Here is a 20,780-nt window from a genome sequence, read left to right on the forward strand (position 1 = left end):
AGATATGCTCCTTATCCCATCAGTCAATGCAAGTCACCAGAGAATAAATCTGCGTTATTCGATGTCAAGAACTATTTGGAAATATTTCATCTGCATACAATGTAAACTTTTTATTCAGGAGAGAAGACGTCTTTGTTTGTTGCCTGCATATCAATTGCATGTTCAAATTTTCAATGTGTTAGAGGTTGTATTAGGAGTTATCTGATTTCGTTTGAAAGAACCCTAATGGAATACTATTAATTACCTATATCTTGAATATTTTATATATATTATAATAAAAGATTATCCATATTTTATTTATTTACAATTTTTAACCGGATTTTTGTGACAAAAATTTCGGTTATTGATTTGAAAGATGTACGGCTGGCGGTCGAGCGGGCGGCAAGGAGTTATGGTTCTTGAAAGATTTAAAAACTGGATTTTCCAGTCGTGTCCGTGCATTTATGCATGAACTGTTCTACCAAAGCTTCCGAAATTTTAATATGTTGTTACTGATGACAAAATGGAGGCCAAGTTTAATAATGACGATTTTAACTTTTACCGTTCAGGAGTTATGGTTCTTGAAAGATTAAAAACTGGAGTTTCCAGTTGTGTCCGTTCATTTACGCATGAACTGTTCTACCAAAGCTTCCCAAATTTTAATATGTTGTTACTGATGACAAAATGGAGGTCAAGTTCAATAATGACGATTTTGACTTTTACCGTTTAGGAGTTATGGTTCTTGAAAGATTAAAAAAATGAGTTTCCAGTCGTGTCCGTGCATATACACATGAACTGTTCTACCAAAGCTTTCCAAATTTAAATATGTTGATACTGATGACAAAATGGAGGTCAAGTTCAATAATGACGATTTTGACTTATACCGTTCAGGAGAAATTGTTATTGAAAGATCATAAAATGGCGTTTCCATTCACGTTGTTGCATTTACACATGAACCATTCAATCTAAGCTTTTCAAATTTTAATATGTTGATACTGATGACAAAATGGAGGTCACATTTTCACCATTCATCAGTAATGGTTCTTGTGATATTGCCAGGACACAAACAAATGTTAATAAATCCGGTTTGCTGTCGTGACAGCCTCTTGTTATGTTTTAAGTAATAATAATTGCACGAAAATGTATAAATATATGAACTACCCTACATTTGGCCTCACACTGGATGGTCATATCACTTCCTGTCTTTTACACAAAGACTAATGAAATACAGATGACACATTTCATTTCTTTCACTAGCTCACAAGTCTTTCAAGCAGTGTAAAGCCCTAGAACGTTATAACTGTTTTATAATCACCTGTCATTTTATTTAAAACTTGGGATGGAGTGACATCATGGACTTGGTGAAAGTAATGGTCATTTGCATTTCATATGGGCATATCTATCAGACCTCACCTTTGATCCCCGAAGAATTAAACCTTTGGCTGATTTAAGTCTAATAGCTTTGTACTGTAGAACCAAACTTAGTGCTTCTGTCAGAAAAGCAAGTCCATTCACACTATTACAAATTCGTGCTAATAACGTTTGGGTTTGAGTTCGAAGTTAATCGCTTCCCGATATTGATAAATAAAATCACTATAAGCGCTATATGCAATTGAAGATCCTTTAAAGAGGAACATGATTTTATGTGTATTTACAGGTACCTCTTATTGTGTTCTAAGTAGTCCAGATTAAAGTTAAAACAACACTAGAATATCCATTGTTAAAAATTTGTTGTTTGAAATATACCTTTTAGATGATGATATGCGACAACAATATTATTTATATTTTGTGTCACCCTCATTTAAAAAAGGGTGTATAATGTTTTACCTCTGTCTGTCCATCCGTCAGTTCGCCCGTCCCATGAATTTTGTTGCATTTTTCTCAGGTACTACAATACAAGGATATCTGAAATTTGGTTTCAGGGTTTATATAAGTCAGCTATACTGTGTGGTGCGTTTTCAGATTCATCACTCAACAACTTCGTGTTTACCGAAAACTTGTATTATTTTACACATGATAGCCAAGTTGAAAATTTTCGTCACATTTTTCTCAGGTACTACAATACAAGGATTTCTGAAATTTGGTTTCAGGGTTAATAAAAGTCAGCTTTACCGTTTGGTGTTTTCAGATTCATCCCTCTATAACTTCCTGTTTACCGAACACTTGCATATTTTTACACTTATCCAATTGCGGCGGGGTATCATGTATTTTTGGCATTCAATGATCCTACCCAACCCGTTTTGGAGACTGACATTCGACATTTGAAATTAACGCTTCATATGAGACAACCTCAATCTCTTGGAAGTTTTAATTTAGGAACTGAATTACAAACCCTTCTGTTTTAAATAGAAAAGGGGGGTTGACACATTTTATTTTTTGTCATATGAGCCGATTTGGTAACGGTTTAATTTTTCTGTATTATAATGTCTACCATAAGTCAGTGTTATTCAACAATTCAGAACATAAAATATGTTGGAATATTCCCTCTTTACCATTGTAAAAAACAATTGGTAACAAACATTGTTGGTTCAATGTTTCAGATTTCTTAAACTCTTAAATAAAACGAGAAGATTAAACTTAACGCTGATCTTAAGACATTTTAAGTTTGTCCTAATCGCAAAATTATGATTACTAGTTTTACAAATTTATTTTGTGTTATTTATTAAACCTTCATAGAGTAAAGTGTAAATTATTGAAATTATATCTTTGACATTAATGTACTATATACTTTTACATAACATTCATGTATAGCCAGTAGCTGTGACAGTCACTGTACGGACATGCAGATATCACAGCTGAATACGTTAGCTTTGAATTAAATGCATATTGACAAACAAAATAAGATTCATCGATCACAGTAGGACGTCTTAATTATGACCAGTAAAGCAATTCAATTGGTTAATTATCAAACAAATTGAATTCCTTAAGGTGTGTTCTAGCTTATGTGTGAATATTAGCATTGAAGTTGTTCCTATGTTTTATCCAAAACGCAGACCTGAGAGAATGATGATGGAATATAACAAGGTTAGTTTATTAATTTATATCATAAATTTAATAGTTTCATGATGACAAAGTTTGTTATATTACAGCCAAAATCTGCCATGAAGTACTTTTGAAGGGAAAGTGTATTTTATACTCGTAATAAGTGTATATAATGATTACCTTAGCCGTATTTGGCACAATTTGTGTTTGAATTCTGGGTCCTCAATGCTCTTTAATTTTGTATTTGTTTGGCTTTTTAACTGTTTTGATCTGAGCGTCACTGACGAGTCTTATGAAAACGAAACGCGCGTCTGGCGTATGAAATTGCTGGTGGACGTTTCGTTCCCGAGGGTATCACTAGCCCAATAGTCAGCACTTCGGTGTTGACATGAATATCAACTATATGTTCATTTTTATAAATTTTCTGTAACAAAACTTTAATTTTTTCGAAAAACTATGGATTTTCTTACCCCCAGGAGTAGATAACCTTAGCCGTATTTGGCACAATTTTTTGGGGAATTTGGGGTCCTCAATGCTCTTCAACTTTGTATTTGTTTGGCTTTTAAACTGTTTTGATCTGAGCGTAACTGATGAGTCTTATGTAGACGAAACGCGCGTCTGGCGTATTAAATTATAATCCTGGTACCTTCGATAACTATGTTTATCTATTATTATTTTTTTTTATTTTTTTTTGTAATTGTTTTTAATAGTATGGTGTTTTATGTTGAGATATATTGAAATATGTTATAGATGTAATATAAATGATTTTTAATGTGTGTTTTACAGTCCCTCCTAACTCGTTTTAGAGCGGCTTTTTCGTAAATTGATCTTATAATATTATAGAGTGTTTAATATCAAATGTTTTAAAGAGGTGAGACTTTAATAAGTTATTTGTTTGTAAGTTTGTTATTTCAAACATTTTCAAAATCCGTTAACTACAGATACAACAGATGCAGTAAAATCGGCCTCATATCTTGACTTACATCTAGAAATTGACAACGAGGGTCGGTTGAAATCAAAACTTTCCAATCGTGAACTTCCCATTTCTAAGTAGCAACATTTCAGCAGCACCTGCATACGGGATATATATCTCCCAATTGATACGATATTCTCGTGCGTGTATTTCCTATTATGATATTTTTAATAGAGGGTTGCTGCTCACAAGGAAGCTATTAAATCAAGAGTTCAAAATAGTGTAGTTGAAATCATCCCTTCGTGAATTTTACAGACGCCATCATGAGTTGGTTCACCGTTATAAAATAACCATTTCACATATGATATCGGATATATGCCTCACGTCGTAATTACAATCCCGTTCCTTTTCATGAAGGTGACCTACCGAATAAGACTATTTACCGAATTTGTTATAATATAAGCAACACGACGGGTGCCAAAACGAAGAAAGATATGTCGTTATCAGTGATTGTGTTATTTCAAAGTTTGGATTTAAATCAAATGTGTATTTAAATCTATTCAGATACATTAATTCAGTGTGACTTAATAAAGGCAACAGTAGTATACCGCTGTTCAAAACTCATAAATCCATGGACAAAAAACAAAATCGGGGTAACAAACTAAAACCGAGGGAAACGCATTAAATATAAGAGGAGAACAACGACATAACACCGAAACGTAACACACACAGAAACGGACCAAGCATCAGACAAAACACAACGAGAATAACAAATATAACATGAAAACCAAATACATGAATTTGGGATAGACAAGTACCGTGCCACGTCTTATCTCAATATCTCAAAAATAAGAGAAAACACAAACGACTCAACGTTAAAATGCAACACACACATAAACGAACAATAATATAACAATGGCCATCTTCCTGACTTGGTACAGGACACTTTTAGAGGGGAATAAAAGTGGTGGGTTAAACCTTGTTTTGTGACATGCCAAACCTCGCACTTTAAATGCAAAGTTAAATATAACATTGAGATGACAACATAATATTACTGGACTACAATACAAATAAATAGGAGAACAAAGATTACAAAGATGATATAGTCAAAGAAGCGAATAAAGGCAAGTTGTATATGAATTATATTTTACAATGTATTCCTCTCCTACTTATTTCTTGTTTCTCCTGTGGTTTTATTTTTTACCCGGTCAATGAAAGAGAAAAGAATGGAATATGAAGACAGGTTCTTGCTGAACAATATCGATTTCATTTCAAATGTATAATTATTATTATCAAAGGAAGAGATAACTACATGCGATCAATTATATAAAAAAAATAAAGTCTTCTAGTTTATGAAGGAAGTTCTACATTCGCACTATTTATACAAGATAAGGTTTGGGTTGTTTATGGCCCTTGTATTGCGGCATGATCTATCAACCTTTAGAAGCATTACTTATTGCTTTTTTTCATTTTATTTGTAGTTGAAAATGATCCTACAAAAAATAAGAGCAACACCAAGGTCAATGTTGATAGCCTAAAGACGGACGAGGATAACTCTTTTGAAAAAAGAAATTCATACCAGCAACAAAAAACAAAACTTACAACGAGCATATTCAACTTATTTAAATAGTCCTAAAAGAAACAACCAAAAAACATGAGAAAATTGGCTGTGATATAAGTTTTGGAAGTGTTAAAACTATTGTTGTATTGGAAGGTGACTTTAATCAAATGTTTTTTTTTTTTCAATTGTCATTTGTTTTTAGTTGTATTTTTGTTTACATGATGAACACAATTTGGGTAATGACTACTTTTTTTAATTAGAGGATTGAACTATTAATTACCTGTAAGAATCAGTTATCCTACCTTTAATTGTCAAATATTTTTAAGAAAGAGGAGGGCTATTCTTAAAAATATTGGACAACTAAAGGTAACATAATGGTTTCTTACAGGTAAATGATAGTCCAATCACTGAAATACAGAACGGGTAAAACAATAGAATGACGTTACAATAATGTTTTAAACAAAGATAAACAAGGTACAAGAGAACTCTGAATCTGCAAGATAATGATATAACTCAACGAAAAATACAGACAAAATATAATTAACTGCCTTTACAGCACTTTGGTGCTTTGATTAAAGTTTATAGAAGGTTAAGATCTGTCACCGTATTTAATAAAATAAAATAAAAATGAAATCGTAGTAAATTTTGAAACAGATGTTTTGGGTATTTTTTATCTTATGAATCAATTGAAGACCCTACTAAGAGGAACATAATTTTATGTGTATTTACAAGCATCTCTTATCGTTTACTAATTAGCCAAGATTAAAAAAACACTAGAATATCCATTCTATATTTTTTTTTATTTGAAATGTACCTTTCAGCTGATATGCGACAACTACAATTTCAATGATTTTTTAGGAGACAGAAATTTGACATTTGATATTTACGCTTTATATGAGACAATCTCACCCTCTTGGAAGTTTTAATTTTGGAATTGAATTACAAACCCATCTGTTTAAAAAAGGAAATGGGGTTGACAAATTTTTTTTTCTTCATATGAGCCGATTTGGCAAAAGTTCATTTTTTGGGGTTACAATGTCTACCATCAGTCAGTGTTATTCAACAATTCGGAACATAAAATATGTTGGAATATTCCCTCTTTACCATTAATCAATTGGTTAAAAAAGAAGGAAAAAATGGTGAGTTCAATGTTTCTTAATTTTAAAATAAAACGAGAAGTTTTAATTTAATGCTGTTCTTAAAACACCTTTAAGTGTGTCCTAATCGCAAAATGATAGTAACTAGTATAACAAGTAGATTTGGCTCTATTTATTATAACCACCATAGAATACATTATAAATTCTTGCAATTATATCTTCGACATTTGTGTAGTCAATACTTTTAACCTACTGTTCGAACATAACATGCATGTATAGCCAGTAGCAGTGTCTGGATATACATACATCACAGCTGAATACGTTAGCTTTGCATTGAATGCATATTGACAAACAAAATAAGTTAACAAGATGAAATATTCAATTGTACACTGACAGTGATGAACAATAGATTTGTAAGATTTTAGACCACATTTATTTTGTGTCAGAAACCTATAGCATGTCAAAAATTGAATCATTATCCAAATTCAGACAGTATCAAGCTAAAATGTTGTGTTCATATTTGCCCAACTGTTTAAGGTTTAACCTCTATAGTCGTATAATGCTGCTCCCCGCGGACCTTCTGTTTTTTTTTGCATTCAATAATCCTACCCAGTCCATTTTAGGAGACAGAAATTCGACATTTGAAATATACGCTTTATACGAGACAATATCACCCTCTTAGAAGTTTTAATTTTGGAACTGAATTACAAACCCTTCTGTTTATAAATAGAAAAGGGGGTTGTCAAATTTTATATTTTTGTCACATGAGCCGATTTGGCAAAAGTTTAATTTTTCTGGATTATAATGTCTACCATCAGTCAGTGTTCTTCAACAATTCGGAACATAAAATATATTGTATTATTCCCCTTTAACCATTGTATAAACCAATTGGTTAAAAAAAGGAAAACAATGGTTGGTTTAATGTTTCAAATTTCTTAAATTCCAAAATAAAACGAGATGTTTTAATTTTACGCTCTTCTTAAGACATTTTTAAATTTGTCCTTATCGCAAATTTATGATAACGATTTGGTTTTATTTATTATAACCATCATAGAATACATTATAAATGCTTGTAATTATATCTTCGACATTTGTGTAATCAATACTTTTAACCTACTGTTTGAACATAACATGAATGTATATCTAGATATACAGACATCACTGCATTGAATGTATTTGACAAACTAAATAAGTTGTCAAGATGAAATTATGGAACGCAATAGTTGCCTTATTTGTCTATTCTATTATAAGAAGGTGTTTTTTATTATACGAAGGTGCTTTTGTATAATACATATTATACGAAGGTGCTTTTCTATAATACTAAGGTGGTGTTTTATTATACGACGGTGGTTTTCTATTATACGAAGGTGGTTTTATATAATACGATGGTGGTTTTCTACTATACGAAGGTAGTTTTCCATCATACGAATGGGTTTTTCTATTATACGATGGTGGTTTTCTTTTGAATGTATAGCTAGTAGCCGTGACAGGCGGTGTCTAAATATACAGACATCATTGCATTGAATGCATTTGAAAAACAAAATAGGTTGTCAAGATGAAATTATGGGACGCCATAGTTGCCTTATTCGTCTTTTTTTTTTTTATTATAAAAGGTGTTTTTTTATTATACGAAGGTGCTTTTCTATTATACGAAGGTGGTTTTTTTATTATACGAAGGTGGTTTTCTATTATAGGAAGGTGGTTTTCTGTTATACGAAGATGCTTTTTTATTATATTAAGGTGGTTTTCTATTATACGAAGGTGGTTTTCTATTATTCGAAGGTGGTTTTCTATTATACGAAGGTAGTTTTCTATTGAAGGTGGTTTTCTATTATACGAAGGTGGTTTTCTATTGAAGGTGGTTTTCTATTGAACGTGGTTTTCTATTATACGTTGATGGTTTTCTATTGAACGTGTTTTTTTATATTATACGATGGTGGTTTTCTATCGAAGGTGGTTTTCTATTATACGATGATGGTTTTCTATTGAACGTGGTTTTCTTTTATACGATGGTGGTTTTCTATTGAAGGTGGTTTTCTATTGAAGGTGGTTTTCTATTATACGATGGTGGTTTTCTATTGAAGGTGGTTTTCTATTATACGATGGTGGTTTTCTATTGAAGGTGGTTTTCTATTATACGAAGGTAGTTTTCCATTGAAGGTGGTTTTCTATTGAAGATGGTTTTCTATTATACGATGGTGGTTTTCTATTGAAGGTGGGTTTCTATTATACGATGGTTATTTTCTATTGAAGGTGGTTTTCTATTATACGATGGTGGTTTTCTATTGAAGATGGTTTTCTATTATACGAAGGTAGTTTTCTATTGAAGGTGGTTTTCTATTGAAGATGGTTTTCTATTATACGATGGTGGTTTTCTATTGAAGGTGATTTTCTATTATACGATGGTGGTTTTCTATTGAAGGTGGTTTTCTATTATACGATGGTGGTTTTCTATTGAAGGTGGTTTTCTATTATACGAAGGTAGTTTTCTATTGAAGGTGGTTTTCTATTGAAGATGGTTTTCTATTATACGATGGTGATTTTCTATTGAAGATGGTTTTCTATTATACGAAGGTGGTTTTCTATTGAAGATGGTTTTCTATATACGAAGGTGGTTTTCTATTGAAGGTGGTTTTCTATTATACGATGGTGGTTTGCTATTGAACGTGGTTTTCTATTATACGATGGTGGTTTGCTATTGAACGTGGTTTTCTATTACACGATGGTGGTTTCCTATTGAACGTGGTTTTCTATTACACGATGATGGTTTGCTATTGAACGTGGTTTTCTATTACACGATGATGGTTTTCTATTGAAGGTAGTTTTTCTATTACACGATGATGGTTTTCTATTGAAGGTAGTTTTCTATTACACGATGATGGTTTTCTATTGAAGGTAGTTTTCTATTACACGATGATGGTTTTCTATTGAAGGTACTTTTTTCTATTATACGATTGGTGGCTCTAAAAATTTGATAACAATACAAATTCAGACAGAATCAAGCTTGAATTTTGTGTCCATACTTGCCCAACTGTTCAGAGTTCCTCTGCGGTCGAATTAAGCTGCGTACTGCGGAGCATCTGTTTTATTTTGCAATAAATAATCCTGCCCAATCCATTTTAGGAGACTGAAGTTCGACATTTGAAATTTACGCTTTATATGAGACAATCTCACCCTTTTGGATGTTTTAATTTTGGAACTGAATTACAAATCCTTCTGTTTTATATAGAAAAAGGGGGCTGACAAATTTTATTTTTTGTCACATGACCTGATTAAGGTACATTCTTTTCTGTATTATAATATCTACCATCAGTCAGTGTATTTTAACAATTCGGAACATAAAATATGTTGGAATATTCCCTCTTTACCATTGTATAAACCAATTGGTTAAAAAAGGAAAAAAAAATTGATTGGTTCAGTGTTTCAAATTTCTTAAACTCGAGAAGATTTAATTGAACGCTGTTGGTAAGACATTTTGAAGTTTGTCCTAATCGCAAAATTATGATTACTAGTTTTACAAGTACATTTCATAGAGTACAGTGTAAATGTTTGGAATTATATCTTTGACATTAATGCACTATATACTATTACATGACAAACATGTATAGCCAGTAGCCGTGACAGTCGGAGTCCGGACATGCAGACATCACAGCTGAATACGTTAGCTTTGAATTAAATGCATATTGACAAACAAAATAAGATTCATCGATCACAGTATGACGTCTTAATTATGACCAGTAAAGCAATTCAATTGGTTAATTATCAACCAAATTGAACTACTTAAGGTGTTCTAGCTTATGTGTGATTATTAACATTAAAGTTGTTCCCATGTTTTATCTAAAACGCAGACCTGAGAGAATGATGATGAAATATAACAAGGTTAGTTTATTATTTTATATCATTATTTTTTAGTTTGTTATATTACAGCCAAAATCTGCCATGAAGTACTTTTGAAGGGAAAGTATATTTTATACTCGTAATGAGTGTATATAAAGTTGTTTATTTATTATTATTTATTTTTTTATTTTTTTATAATTGTTTTTATAGTATGGTGTTTTATGTAAAGATATATTGATACACGTTATAGATGCAATATAAATGTATTTTAAGGGTTTATTAAATGTTTTAAAGAGGTGAGACTCTAATAAATTATTTGTTTGTTAGTCAAACATTTTCAAAATCCGTAAGCCAGGGTAAGATATGTTAATCTCATTAAATAATTTCAACACATACTAACTTTGCATATTTAAAAGTTTAGGGTTAATACGGCCTGGTTTAGGTTGAAGAAAATAAGATATTTGACAATTATTTAAAATGTGCACATAGTGTTTGAAACTGTAAAGAGTCGGGAAATTTCAAAGAAAAACGTCGGATAATATCACAGTCACGTCATATTATGAGCCGTTTTCATGAAAACAATGAAAAATACAGAATTAATGCAGTTTTACATTGCTGTTTCCATTGTAGAAACCTCTTGAGCAGCCAAGGAACAACAAATAATTTATGGGAAACTTTTTTTATAATTTGACATTTTTCAGATTATACTAATTTCCTCATGGTTTGTTACCATGGTACGTGAAATTTTATTTTATTTTCTAAATACATAATACCTTAGTCTAGATATGACAAATGTAATTATGTATATTATAACTGACTTAAATATTCTGTATCATTTGGAACAAATAAGGGCCTTATTACCCCATCTCCTTTTGATATTTGATCAACTATGAAGTAGGGATATATACATTTGATTTTATGTTGTTGTTTACCATCTTTGACTTTAAAAAGTTTATTGTTTTCTACTTGGTATAAGATAAATATAGAGATCCATGTTTGTGCTGTATTAAGACGGCTCTACAACGAAACTTGTTACACGCACACGTATAAAAATTGCGGTTTTTTAAATCCAACGCAATCATAAATTTGATCGTTGTTTCCAATATAGACCTGTGTATATGTATTTCGTTTGGGCTTGTATTATATTTTCTCTCCTGTTTATTTTATCCGTTCATCCTATTTTGACTCTATTGAAATTCAAGAGTCTATCCTAAATTGATGTAAATTAAATGGCCTTCCAAATACTTTTCGATTTGTAACACCACTGAAGAGACATTAATTGTCGAAATCCGAATATGATGTTTGAACGGAGTTATCAATTTAGACTTGTTTATATATATTTCGTTTGGGCTTGTATTATATTTTCCCTTCAGTTCATATAATCCGTTCATCCTATTTTGACTCTTTAAAATTCAAGAGTCTATCCTAAATTGAGGTAAACTAATGGTCTTCCAAATACTTTTTGATCCCTAACATTACTGACGAGACATTAATTGTCGAAATCTGGATATGGCGTAAAAAAAAAGCAGCTCTTGTTGTGGTTTACCATCTTTGCCGCAAGTTTATTGTTTTCTAATTGGTATAAAATTAATATAGAGATCTATGTTGTTACACCTTGTCATATATATTTAGTTGGCAATTGCCAATGACAGTCAGCGGGGTTAAAGAACATCAGTTGTTCGACTTGCTAGTCAAATGCGTTTTGTTAAAATATGTTTTTTTCACTCTTTGGTTTTTTGGAAAATGTTGTTTGTGCTGTATTTAGACCCCTCTTCAATGCCATTTGTTATCTGCAACGTATAAAAAGTGCGGTTTTTGTCCAACGCAACCATAGGTTTGAACGTTGTTTTCAATTTAGACTTGTTCATATTTGATTTTATATATACATATGTTTTATTAAGTTAGAAATAGTTCATAGGAAGCAATAGAGTCATTTACGCATCCTCTTAATTGTAATGCCGTTATAACAAATATTTTTACGTGACGAATTTTAACACCGAGGCGAAAAACTCATTTCGTCATTATCTGTGAAACAGAGTCATGTATTCCAAGAGGGTCAACCAGCTTGTGATTGTGTTAGTAGAACTTTAAAAGGGATGATTTCGATCTCAGCACTTGAAACTTTTGTTTTGATAGTTTAGTGTAAGGTGCTGCATTGACAATTGACAAGCTTGAAATATCTTTCTAAATCACTTATCTTTATTTGATAATTATTGATTATAAACAATATTTATATAATTTTAATTTTAATTACAGCTATATTTGATTATTATTCTGCTATGCCATGTTCAAAGAACATATAAAGCAAATATCATACCAGAGGACAACCCATTTGACCAGCGGTCAGATTTTGTGTTTATTGATGACAGTGAAAATTTAGGTAAAATTATTCAAAATCGATTCACATTTAGGAATACATCTCGTAATACCAATGTAAATTAACTCATCATAGATACCAGGAAAGACATTTTATATCTGCGACAGACGCGCGTTTCGTCTATTAAAGACTTATCAGTTACACTCGAATAAAAAATGATAAAAAGGCCAAATAAAGTTCGACTTTGAAAAGCATTTAGGACCAAATATTCCTAAAAGTTTTGCCAAAAGAGGTAATCAATTCCTGGGGTAGATATACTTTAGAACTTCAAAAACTCAAATATTTTAAACGGTTAATTTATGATTATAAACATTTCAATGATAACTCAAGTCAACATATTCAGTATTCATATGCGACTAGTTTATATCTTAAATGTGTACGAATGGATGTATAAAGACGTGAAATACATAAATTACATCAGAAGGAAATGTCGCTTTTAAGGGACTCGAAAACATATCTAATAATTCATGTTTGAAGATTACCTTGCTGTTCCTTCAAATAATTTATTTTTATGTTCCATACGAAAAAAAATCTATTTTTTATATATAAATCTACATCGTGCATCAATATTCGCCAAGTCCTCAGATCTTATGTCGTGGAACTCAAATATATAAATATATGTATGTCAAGCTTCAAATATCCGTCCCGTCCTCAGATTTATGATGCGTGATGTCATTAAAATCATGCATGTAAATCTATTTCGAGCTTCAAATTTCAGTCACTTGTCCTAAGATCTATGTTGCCTGATGTCATGAAAATCAAATATATAAATATATGTCGAGCTTCAAATATCTATCCTGTCCTCAGATATATCTCCCATGATGTCATGCCACTCAAAGTCAAACTCAGGATTATGGTGGGGTTCGTGTTGTACAGTCTTTAGGTGTCTGTTTTTTTCTTCTTCTGTAAACTGCTGTTCGTCTTTTGGTATATTTTGCTATCATTGTCATTGCATATTTTGTTCCTTTTTAAATTATGAGCTCGACTAACAATATAATTTCTTTTGTCTTTCTCTTTTTCAGCGTGTTCAGATATGTAATGTAACTTTGGACATGCACATATGTAATGCATTATGTTTAAAGTGATTAGCCTTCTTGTATGTTGGAACCGTTACATATGTGTAACAACACAATATAAGACCAAGCTGTAAATATTGGCTGGATAGATTTTTGTTTTGAAGTTCGGCATTATACACTATCAAACAAAGTAACAGAAAAACGAAAAGACAAATTACACAACGTAACAATCATCAAGTTTTTGAATCTGGGTTTATATGTTGTTGTAAAGGGCGCTATTTTTAGCTTATTGGACGACGCTCTCCCCACAACAATCATAAAACCGTCAGCCTTTCTCTCTGTAAGATTTACAAATAATAAATTTAATACAAAGAAGCTTAATTGTCATTTGTTTTTCAATTTAAGAAAACAAAATTAATACGCCAAAGGTAACAACAAATGTAAACATGTATTCCACTGCAAAACCGGGGTTGTTTGCATATGTTTTCATGTCCTCCTGAAATGGTACTAGTACTTATAAAAGATTCTGAGACATATGGAGTTTATGAATGGCGTTATGTTAATACATCCTTTATTTCAAATTTTCAGAAACAACATTTAGCTTAGTGAATAATAGTGGAGTCGACACAGGATCAGCTTTTGGATTTCTTCCCATTCCTTTTGTATCGATAGCGCTACTAATGATGGCAATTGGAATGTTGATTATGCCAAATTCTGTTACTAGTAGAGCAAGTGTTGAACCAATACCTATTGCGGCAAGACTTGATGTGCGAACAACTGTTCCGGCTACTGTGCAATCATTTCTAGCAACACAAGCAGCTGCACAAACAACTGCACCAGCACCTGCACAAACAAGTAGGTATTTTTGTTCAATGACTCTCCATATAGTTTGCAGAGATAACAATTTACATTCTTAGTCGAATTCAACGACAAACCAAGAATTATTACAGCTTGTAATTACCGCGGCCATTCACTTACTTCTCCCTGATTTCTTTAATTCCATTAGTTACTGTGAATTCAAATTTTCCTGGATTTCTTGGGTACCGTTGGTTTTCCCGTTTGAATGGTTTTACATTAGTAATTTTGGGGCCCTTTATAGCTTGTTGTTCGGTGTGAGCCAAGGCTCCGTGTTGAAGGCCGTACTTTAACCTATAATGGTTTACTTTTTAAATTGTTATTTGGATGGAGAGTTGTCTCATTGGCACTCACACCACATCTTCCTATATCTAAGTATACCTCTGTTCGTGCCACATTCGCCGTTCCTCCCCAATAATCATTGCTATTTTTGTTTTCAACATTTGTGGGGGTAAAAAACTTCTTTTTCTCTCCATTCGTCTTAACAACTTCTTTGGATGTATTGTCTCATATTAAAACTAAAATACGCCTTTCCCCCGTCAAACAGATTTGATATAATAAAACAAAGGGACCTAAGTAAACGTAAATCGGTTCGCATACAAAAGGCGACCAAAACACATGCGTTACGGTCTGCATACATTTCAACACAGTTGCCTGATAGGAAACGTTGACGGTCAGAGTTGCAGCCGAAATACATCAAATCAAACAAAATGCAAAACAGCATTTATAATTAAGATCTTGTTTGCACTGACTTTTTCTAAGAACTCCGCCGTATAGTTCAAACATTTATATCGATTATCAGTCGTCAAATGAACTTTTGTTTTCATATAAGGGATAACTTACTAACATAATTAAGTTTTGATTTGAATCCATCCTATGAATTTTGTATAATTCTTAACTTTGTTAAGATGATTTAAATATCAATTTAACGTTATGTTATTGCTTTTCGTTCAAAACTTAACTCATTTTTTTTGTCATATGAATAGCACCATGTATTCCAACAATTTGCCCTGCAGATTATCTGTTGCTAGCTGACCAAACTGCAAGTCCAAATTGTTACTTTTATAGCGGAAATACTCAGAAAATTTGGTCCGACGCCCTGGTGAGAATGTTTTTTATCGGACTTAAAAAAAAATAATTACAACTTGAGATCAAATTTGATATACCTAGTAATTCAATTCTTTTAGTTTTTGAAAACATCTTTCTTGAATACAGCATTCCGTTTTATGAAAGCTATCAATTTTGAATGTATGAAGCAGGATTCTAGACTTTTCTGATTCCAATGAGAAAATATTAAAAAAAAACTAATCCATGGATACTCGCTTTCAAAACTTTCATATTTGTAAGAACTCAAATTAACTATTATTCATGCATTGCTATCTGAATGTCGACAACAATGTTTATCGATAGCACAAATTAAATAAATGACTTTACCTAAGATACTTTTCGCCTTCATTATTTGAAAAAAAGTATAAACCCCTACATATATTTTGATGAATATAAGTGATGTATATATTTTTAGAGTCGAATATCATCACGTGTCATACCCTTATAATACAATCAAATACATCCTTTTCTGTCATTCCTTTAGATGTTGCATGCTTCTCACAAGTAGGTTCTTGCAATGTGAATTACAAGACATAGGATGTTTACATCAGTACAAACACAAATAGGAGAAAACGTCACTTATAAAATGGAAAACTTGTGTCAAATCCATTCAACAATAAAATACGTTTAAACTTACAAATCAAAAATGATTTCAAAAACAACAAACAATATAAACTGAAAGATTCGATTATCAATACTCGCAGTACAGATACTTGAAAATGTACGGCATTAATTATTGATCATGCTTTTCTAATTTTAAGTCATAACATCAATGTATCATTTCTTGTTTTATGTATGAAACTGCAGATGTGTATTTGTTTTCAAATTTCAGAAGGTGTGTACTTTGACACCAGGAGCCTACCTATGGAGGCCAAATACACGAGCAGAAGCTGATGCTGTCAAAACTACGTTTGCTATCGGTAAGTTAAGAGTAAAGTAATTAATTTTTGTTGTATTTATGTATGCAAATCAAACTTGACTATGCCATGTATCTATTTAGAAAGCACTCACAATAACATATTCTATTAAAAAGGAAAATAAAATCCTGTATCAGTATTATACATATACCAATTAAATACAGGAATAACATGAAAATTGTTGGATCTTCAAAGAGGAATTGCAACACATTAATATATGTGTAATCTTTTCGTGATGTTTGCAGGATCTCGATTAAAAAATGGGCTGAAGGCAAATATTGTAACTAACATTGAGCTAGTTTTTATCGAGCCTTCGACTTTTGTCGCAGAAAGCTCGACACAGGGATAGTTAATTCGTCGGTAGCTGGGTTAGCCTTCTTATTAAACGCTTTTTTTTAGCAGGATTGTTTCATACTTTGTATATAGATGCCTGGTGTTACGAAGTTTCCTTCTGTAACATAACCATTGTCCTTGACCTCATTGTCATGGTTAAGTGACTACTTGAAAAATAAGTTCAGATTTTTTGTAATGTTAATTTCTCTCTTCTTATGAGAAATAGGATAACCATAGTTGGGACAATATCCCTAATGCGCTTTGAAATGAGGACGTGTAAACAAAAAATCTCAAGTAGTGATATTTGACACTTTTCTATGATAAACAAGAGACTGAGCTTGACCAATTGTGTTAATTTAGAAAGTAGGGGAACACAGAATAAAATCTAGGGAACTATTAAAAGTTTTCAAAGTATCAAATTTTCATAGAACTTATTGTGTTAAAAATGGGATTTTCTTACCACGAGGAGCCGCATCACAAAAAGATACTCGGGGTTTGCTTATTTACGGGAAAAGTAATCTCACTTCGTACCCTGAAAATTTAACCACATGGGTGAAAATGTATTCAGTGTATTGAATGATGGTAAAATGTACATGTCCAACTGACAGGTGTCATGTGACCTTCAACTTATTTTCATGGTTCAGTGGTCAAAGTTTAATTTTTGACTTTTGGTCTTTTTTGTTAATACTATATGCAAAAGGTCTAATATATTTGGTGTATGGAAATATTTAATGATGTACATGTAAGTCTCACATGTTTAATTTAAACTTAACCTTATTTTCACGATTCATTGTTCAATGTTAAGTTTTTGTGTTTTGGTCTGTTTTTCTTAACCAATAAGCAATTGATATATTTGTTGTATGGAAGGATTGTAAGCTGCACATGTCTGTCTAACATGGTTCATCTGACCTCGACAATACTTGTTCTTTTTTTCAAAACTTTAAACAGAGAGTTTGTCGTTTCATCTTCACTATGGTTTGTGAATGTCATTTCTATTTCATTGATGAGTTGTGATTCATGACTCTATATCTTTTGATAACAAACTTTTAAAACAAAAGTGTAAGGGGATACCCATGCGTAGTAGGATTTCCTATAACATAGTACAATGAAACTATTATATTGGCAGTTAAATTTGGATATTTCTACTATTTCAGACACACTTAGAGTCAGTTTAATAGTTTGGCCTGAAAATATAGCTCACTATGTACACACACATAAGGGTTATCATGAAAGAGACTGGACTAGAATCTAGTTGGTTTTTATTAAAATATTAACACATGTATAATGGTGAACACTTATGTAGTATCGAGTTAAGTCGCCTTATTGCTTAACTGACTTGAATAATAAATGTTCCTATGATACTAATTACAATTCTATTCTTCTGAAGGAAATGATGTACATATATGGACTGGCGCAAATAGTCCTACCCATGACGAGAATTTTGTATTTGCCGTGGACAATGCTGCTCTTTCGTTGTTAGATCTTCCATTTGGAATTTGTAAGTTTTACTATCTAAGATGATCGAGTAAAGAAATGTGTTGTTAAAATGCTCTGTTTATACAACTAATATTCTGGTGTTATTGGATGTGTAATCAAGAAATACTAAAAGTAGGAACAAAACGATTTATACATGTCAACGAAACAATGACCAATTTACTCAAACAAATGGACACAACAATTTCAACAGTAAGTCTTCAAAGTATACAGTATTTTTGCTGTTATCTGCTATTTCGTCGGGTATTTGTCTCTTAAACGTATGCTCCATTTTTATTCTCAATTTTACTAAATGGTCCTGAGCCAATATAAGTGGGTCAGTTTTTTTTAACATGAGAGAATCAAAGTATGTTAGACTTCCATCAAATTCCCTGAAGTTATCACAAAAGCCGTAACAGATAAGGTAGTACTATATTATTTATAGTCAAACCTCGCCAGGAATCCTCACAGACAATGTCAAGGGACAAATGTCAATTTATCGTATTATTAAATACATAAATTTGTAGGATAATAAAGATAAGGTCCTCAAACATCAACTTCATGAACAATCAGTTAACCGGTTAATCGGTCGAACGATTATCCGAGTAATAGATTAGTCAAAACTGTTCCATTTGACAACAGTAATAAGTATGTAAAAGCAGAGGGTATTTTACTGTCGATAAATGGGAAGTTGACGATTGGAAATCTGAAATCATCAAGTTTTAAATGGATTCCTTGCAATTTACCAGACATTGGTCAGAAGCTATTTGATATGTTCGTATGGCATTGAATCTGTTGCATGCCTAAAAGTCAGGTGAGACAAAAAAAGGCTCATAGGCTATCGACAAATCAATAATGTGATCACTGCTCATTATCAAGCAAATCATTGGTCATTATTGTTCTGTAAAATGCCAATTTAAAACATTACTAATCATGCAATCTACATTGAACTCTTGTAAAATTATTAATATTTATAAGTTTAAATCTTATACATTTGTACTTTTAAATGACAATTCACATAAGTAGATTGCACTTCTCGTCAAATTCTAAATTTTGCTAGATTCTCTACTACTTACCGTCAAAGGTGGTGACAGAACCCCATACTTCCTTTAACACTAATGTATAGATAAATACTTTTTTTTTTTATAGTAGACAGTAGTGGTGATATCGGGGACGACTGTGTCGATATAGAATTTGACACAGGAGACTTGGACTGGGAATGGGAAAATGATGACTGTGATGACGATGAACGATATATTTGTGAACTTCCAAGGGTTAGTATTAAAGAAGTTTGCTACTCAGTTTCAAAATAACAAGCAGTTTATAACACTAGTACAAATGTATATATTGATAGGGGATTAATATAGGAATCAAAAGAACACAAAAAAAAATATAGGTCAAAGTGCTTGTTTTCGATATATAAGCCATTGAAATTTTGCGGGAAAATGTTCTCTCTTGATTTTTCCTAAGCTTTATCATTGACAAGTTTAAGCTCTCAAAAACTATTGAAAAATAAAAAATATAATAATACATGAAAAAAATTTATAAAAAGAAAAATGGGGGTCAATGGGCATTTTTTTTAAGGCATTCAAATGGGTAAAACTAGAGGATTCCGAAAATGTGACAAAAAATCAAAAACTTGACAAGCGAACTTGCTTATCATTCTTTTTGAAATTATTGAAAATAGTGAATACATCTTATATATTATATTTGACATGCTGCAGTAAGATCACTCGTGTACACCATCAGATGGATAATGCTCAGGAGTTTTCGGAATTTCTGAACAAAAATAAATTTGATTATATTGATAATTGTTGAACATTTCACTTCAATTTAATTATATGAGCTAATTTTACATATGTTGTTATATTTAAATTTAACTATATAATGTTGTTTTCTTTCAGAAAACCTGTCCGTAGAAGTGTATGTAGCCGTTCCAATGGACACATATTTCTTATCCTTAGCGCAAAAAAAAAAACCAACCAAACTAGAGTCATTTTGTTAGTGTTTTTTAATTTGTCTTAGCCTTAATCAACCAGTGACAGCTATTCCTCCAATCTCTTTAATTTAAAAATATGAGATATGGGGCGATTGCCAATGAGTCGACAACTATCCACCAAAGCTCAAATGAAGTGGATATAAGCAATTATTGACAACCAAGCGGCCTCTAATGTGACAAAAACATACCGATTTGTTATATTTAAATCGATATAAGACTTATAATAGTGGTATATTACTATAAAAATTTTATTAACCAATATAATCACCTATGTATTATATGAACCGACATAAAAATTATAAATAATTCACTTCCGAAAACAGCTTATTTAAAA

The 20,780-nt window shown here is 31.7% G+C and overlaps 1 protein-coding gene across 1 annotated transcript; it reads left to right on the forward strand.

The window, feature by feature from the left end:
* The first annotated feature begins 14,361 nt into the window (after window positions 1-14,361).
* Window positions 14,362-20,452, forward strand: LOC134697428 (lectin BRA-3-like). The gene is made up of 6 exons (XM_063559706.1): window positions 14,362-14,617; window positions 15,604-15,719; window positions 16,557-16,644; window positions 18,362-18,472; window positions 19,597-19,721; window positions 20,352-20,452. The coding sequence occupies exons 1-6, from the start codon at window positions 14,443-14,445 to the stop codon at window positions 20,364-20,366; spliced, it is 630 nt and encodes a 209-aa protein (XP_063415776.1). The 5' UTR covers window positions 14,362-14,442; the 3' UTR covers window positions 20,367-20,452.
* Window positions 20,453-20,780: the final 328 nt, after the last annotated feature.

Source organism: Mytilus trossulus, chromosome 14, assembly GCF_036588685.1.
Source record: "Mytilus trossulus isolate FHL-02 chromosome 14, PNRI_Mtr1.1.1.hap1, whole genome shotgun sequence".
Lineage (NCBI taxonomy): Eukaryota > Metazoa > Mollusca > Bivalvia > Mytilida > Mytilidae > Mytilus > Mytilus trossulus.

Bases quoted from the DNA above. Each gene is read 5' to 3' on its own strand.
- LOC134697428 (XM_063559706.1), top strand. From the start codon at position 14,443: ATGATGGCAATTGGAATGTTGATTATGCCAAATTCTGTTACTAGTAGA. The intron at 16,645-18,361 runs GTAAGTTAAGAG...ATTCTTCTGAAG, and splicing joins CAAAACTACGTTTGCTATCG to GAAATGATGTACATATATGG. The intron at 18,473-19,596 runs GTAAGTTTTACT...TTTTTTTTATAG, and splicing joins AGATCTTCCATTTGGAATTT to TAGACAGTAGTGGTGATATC.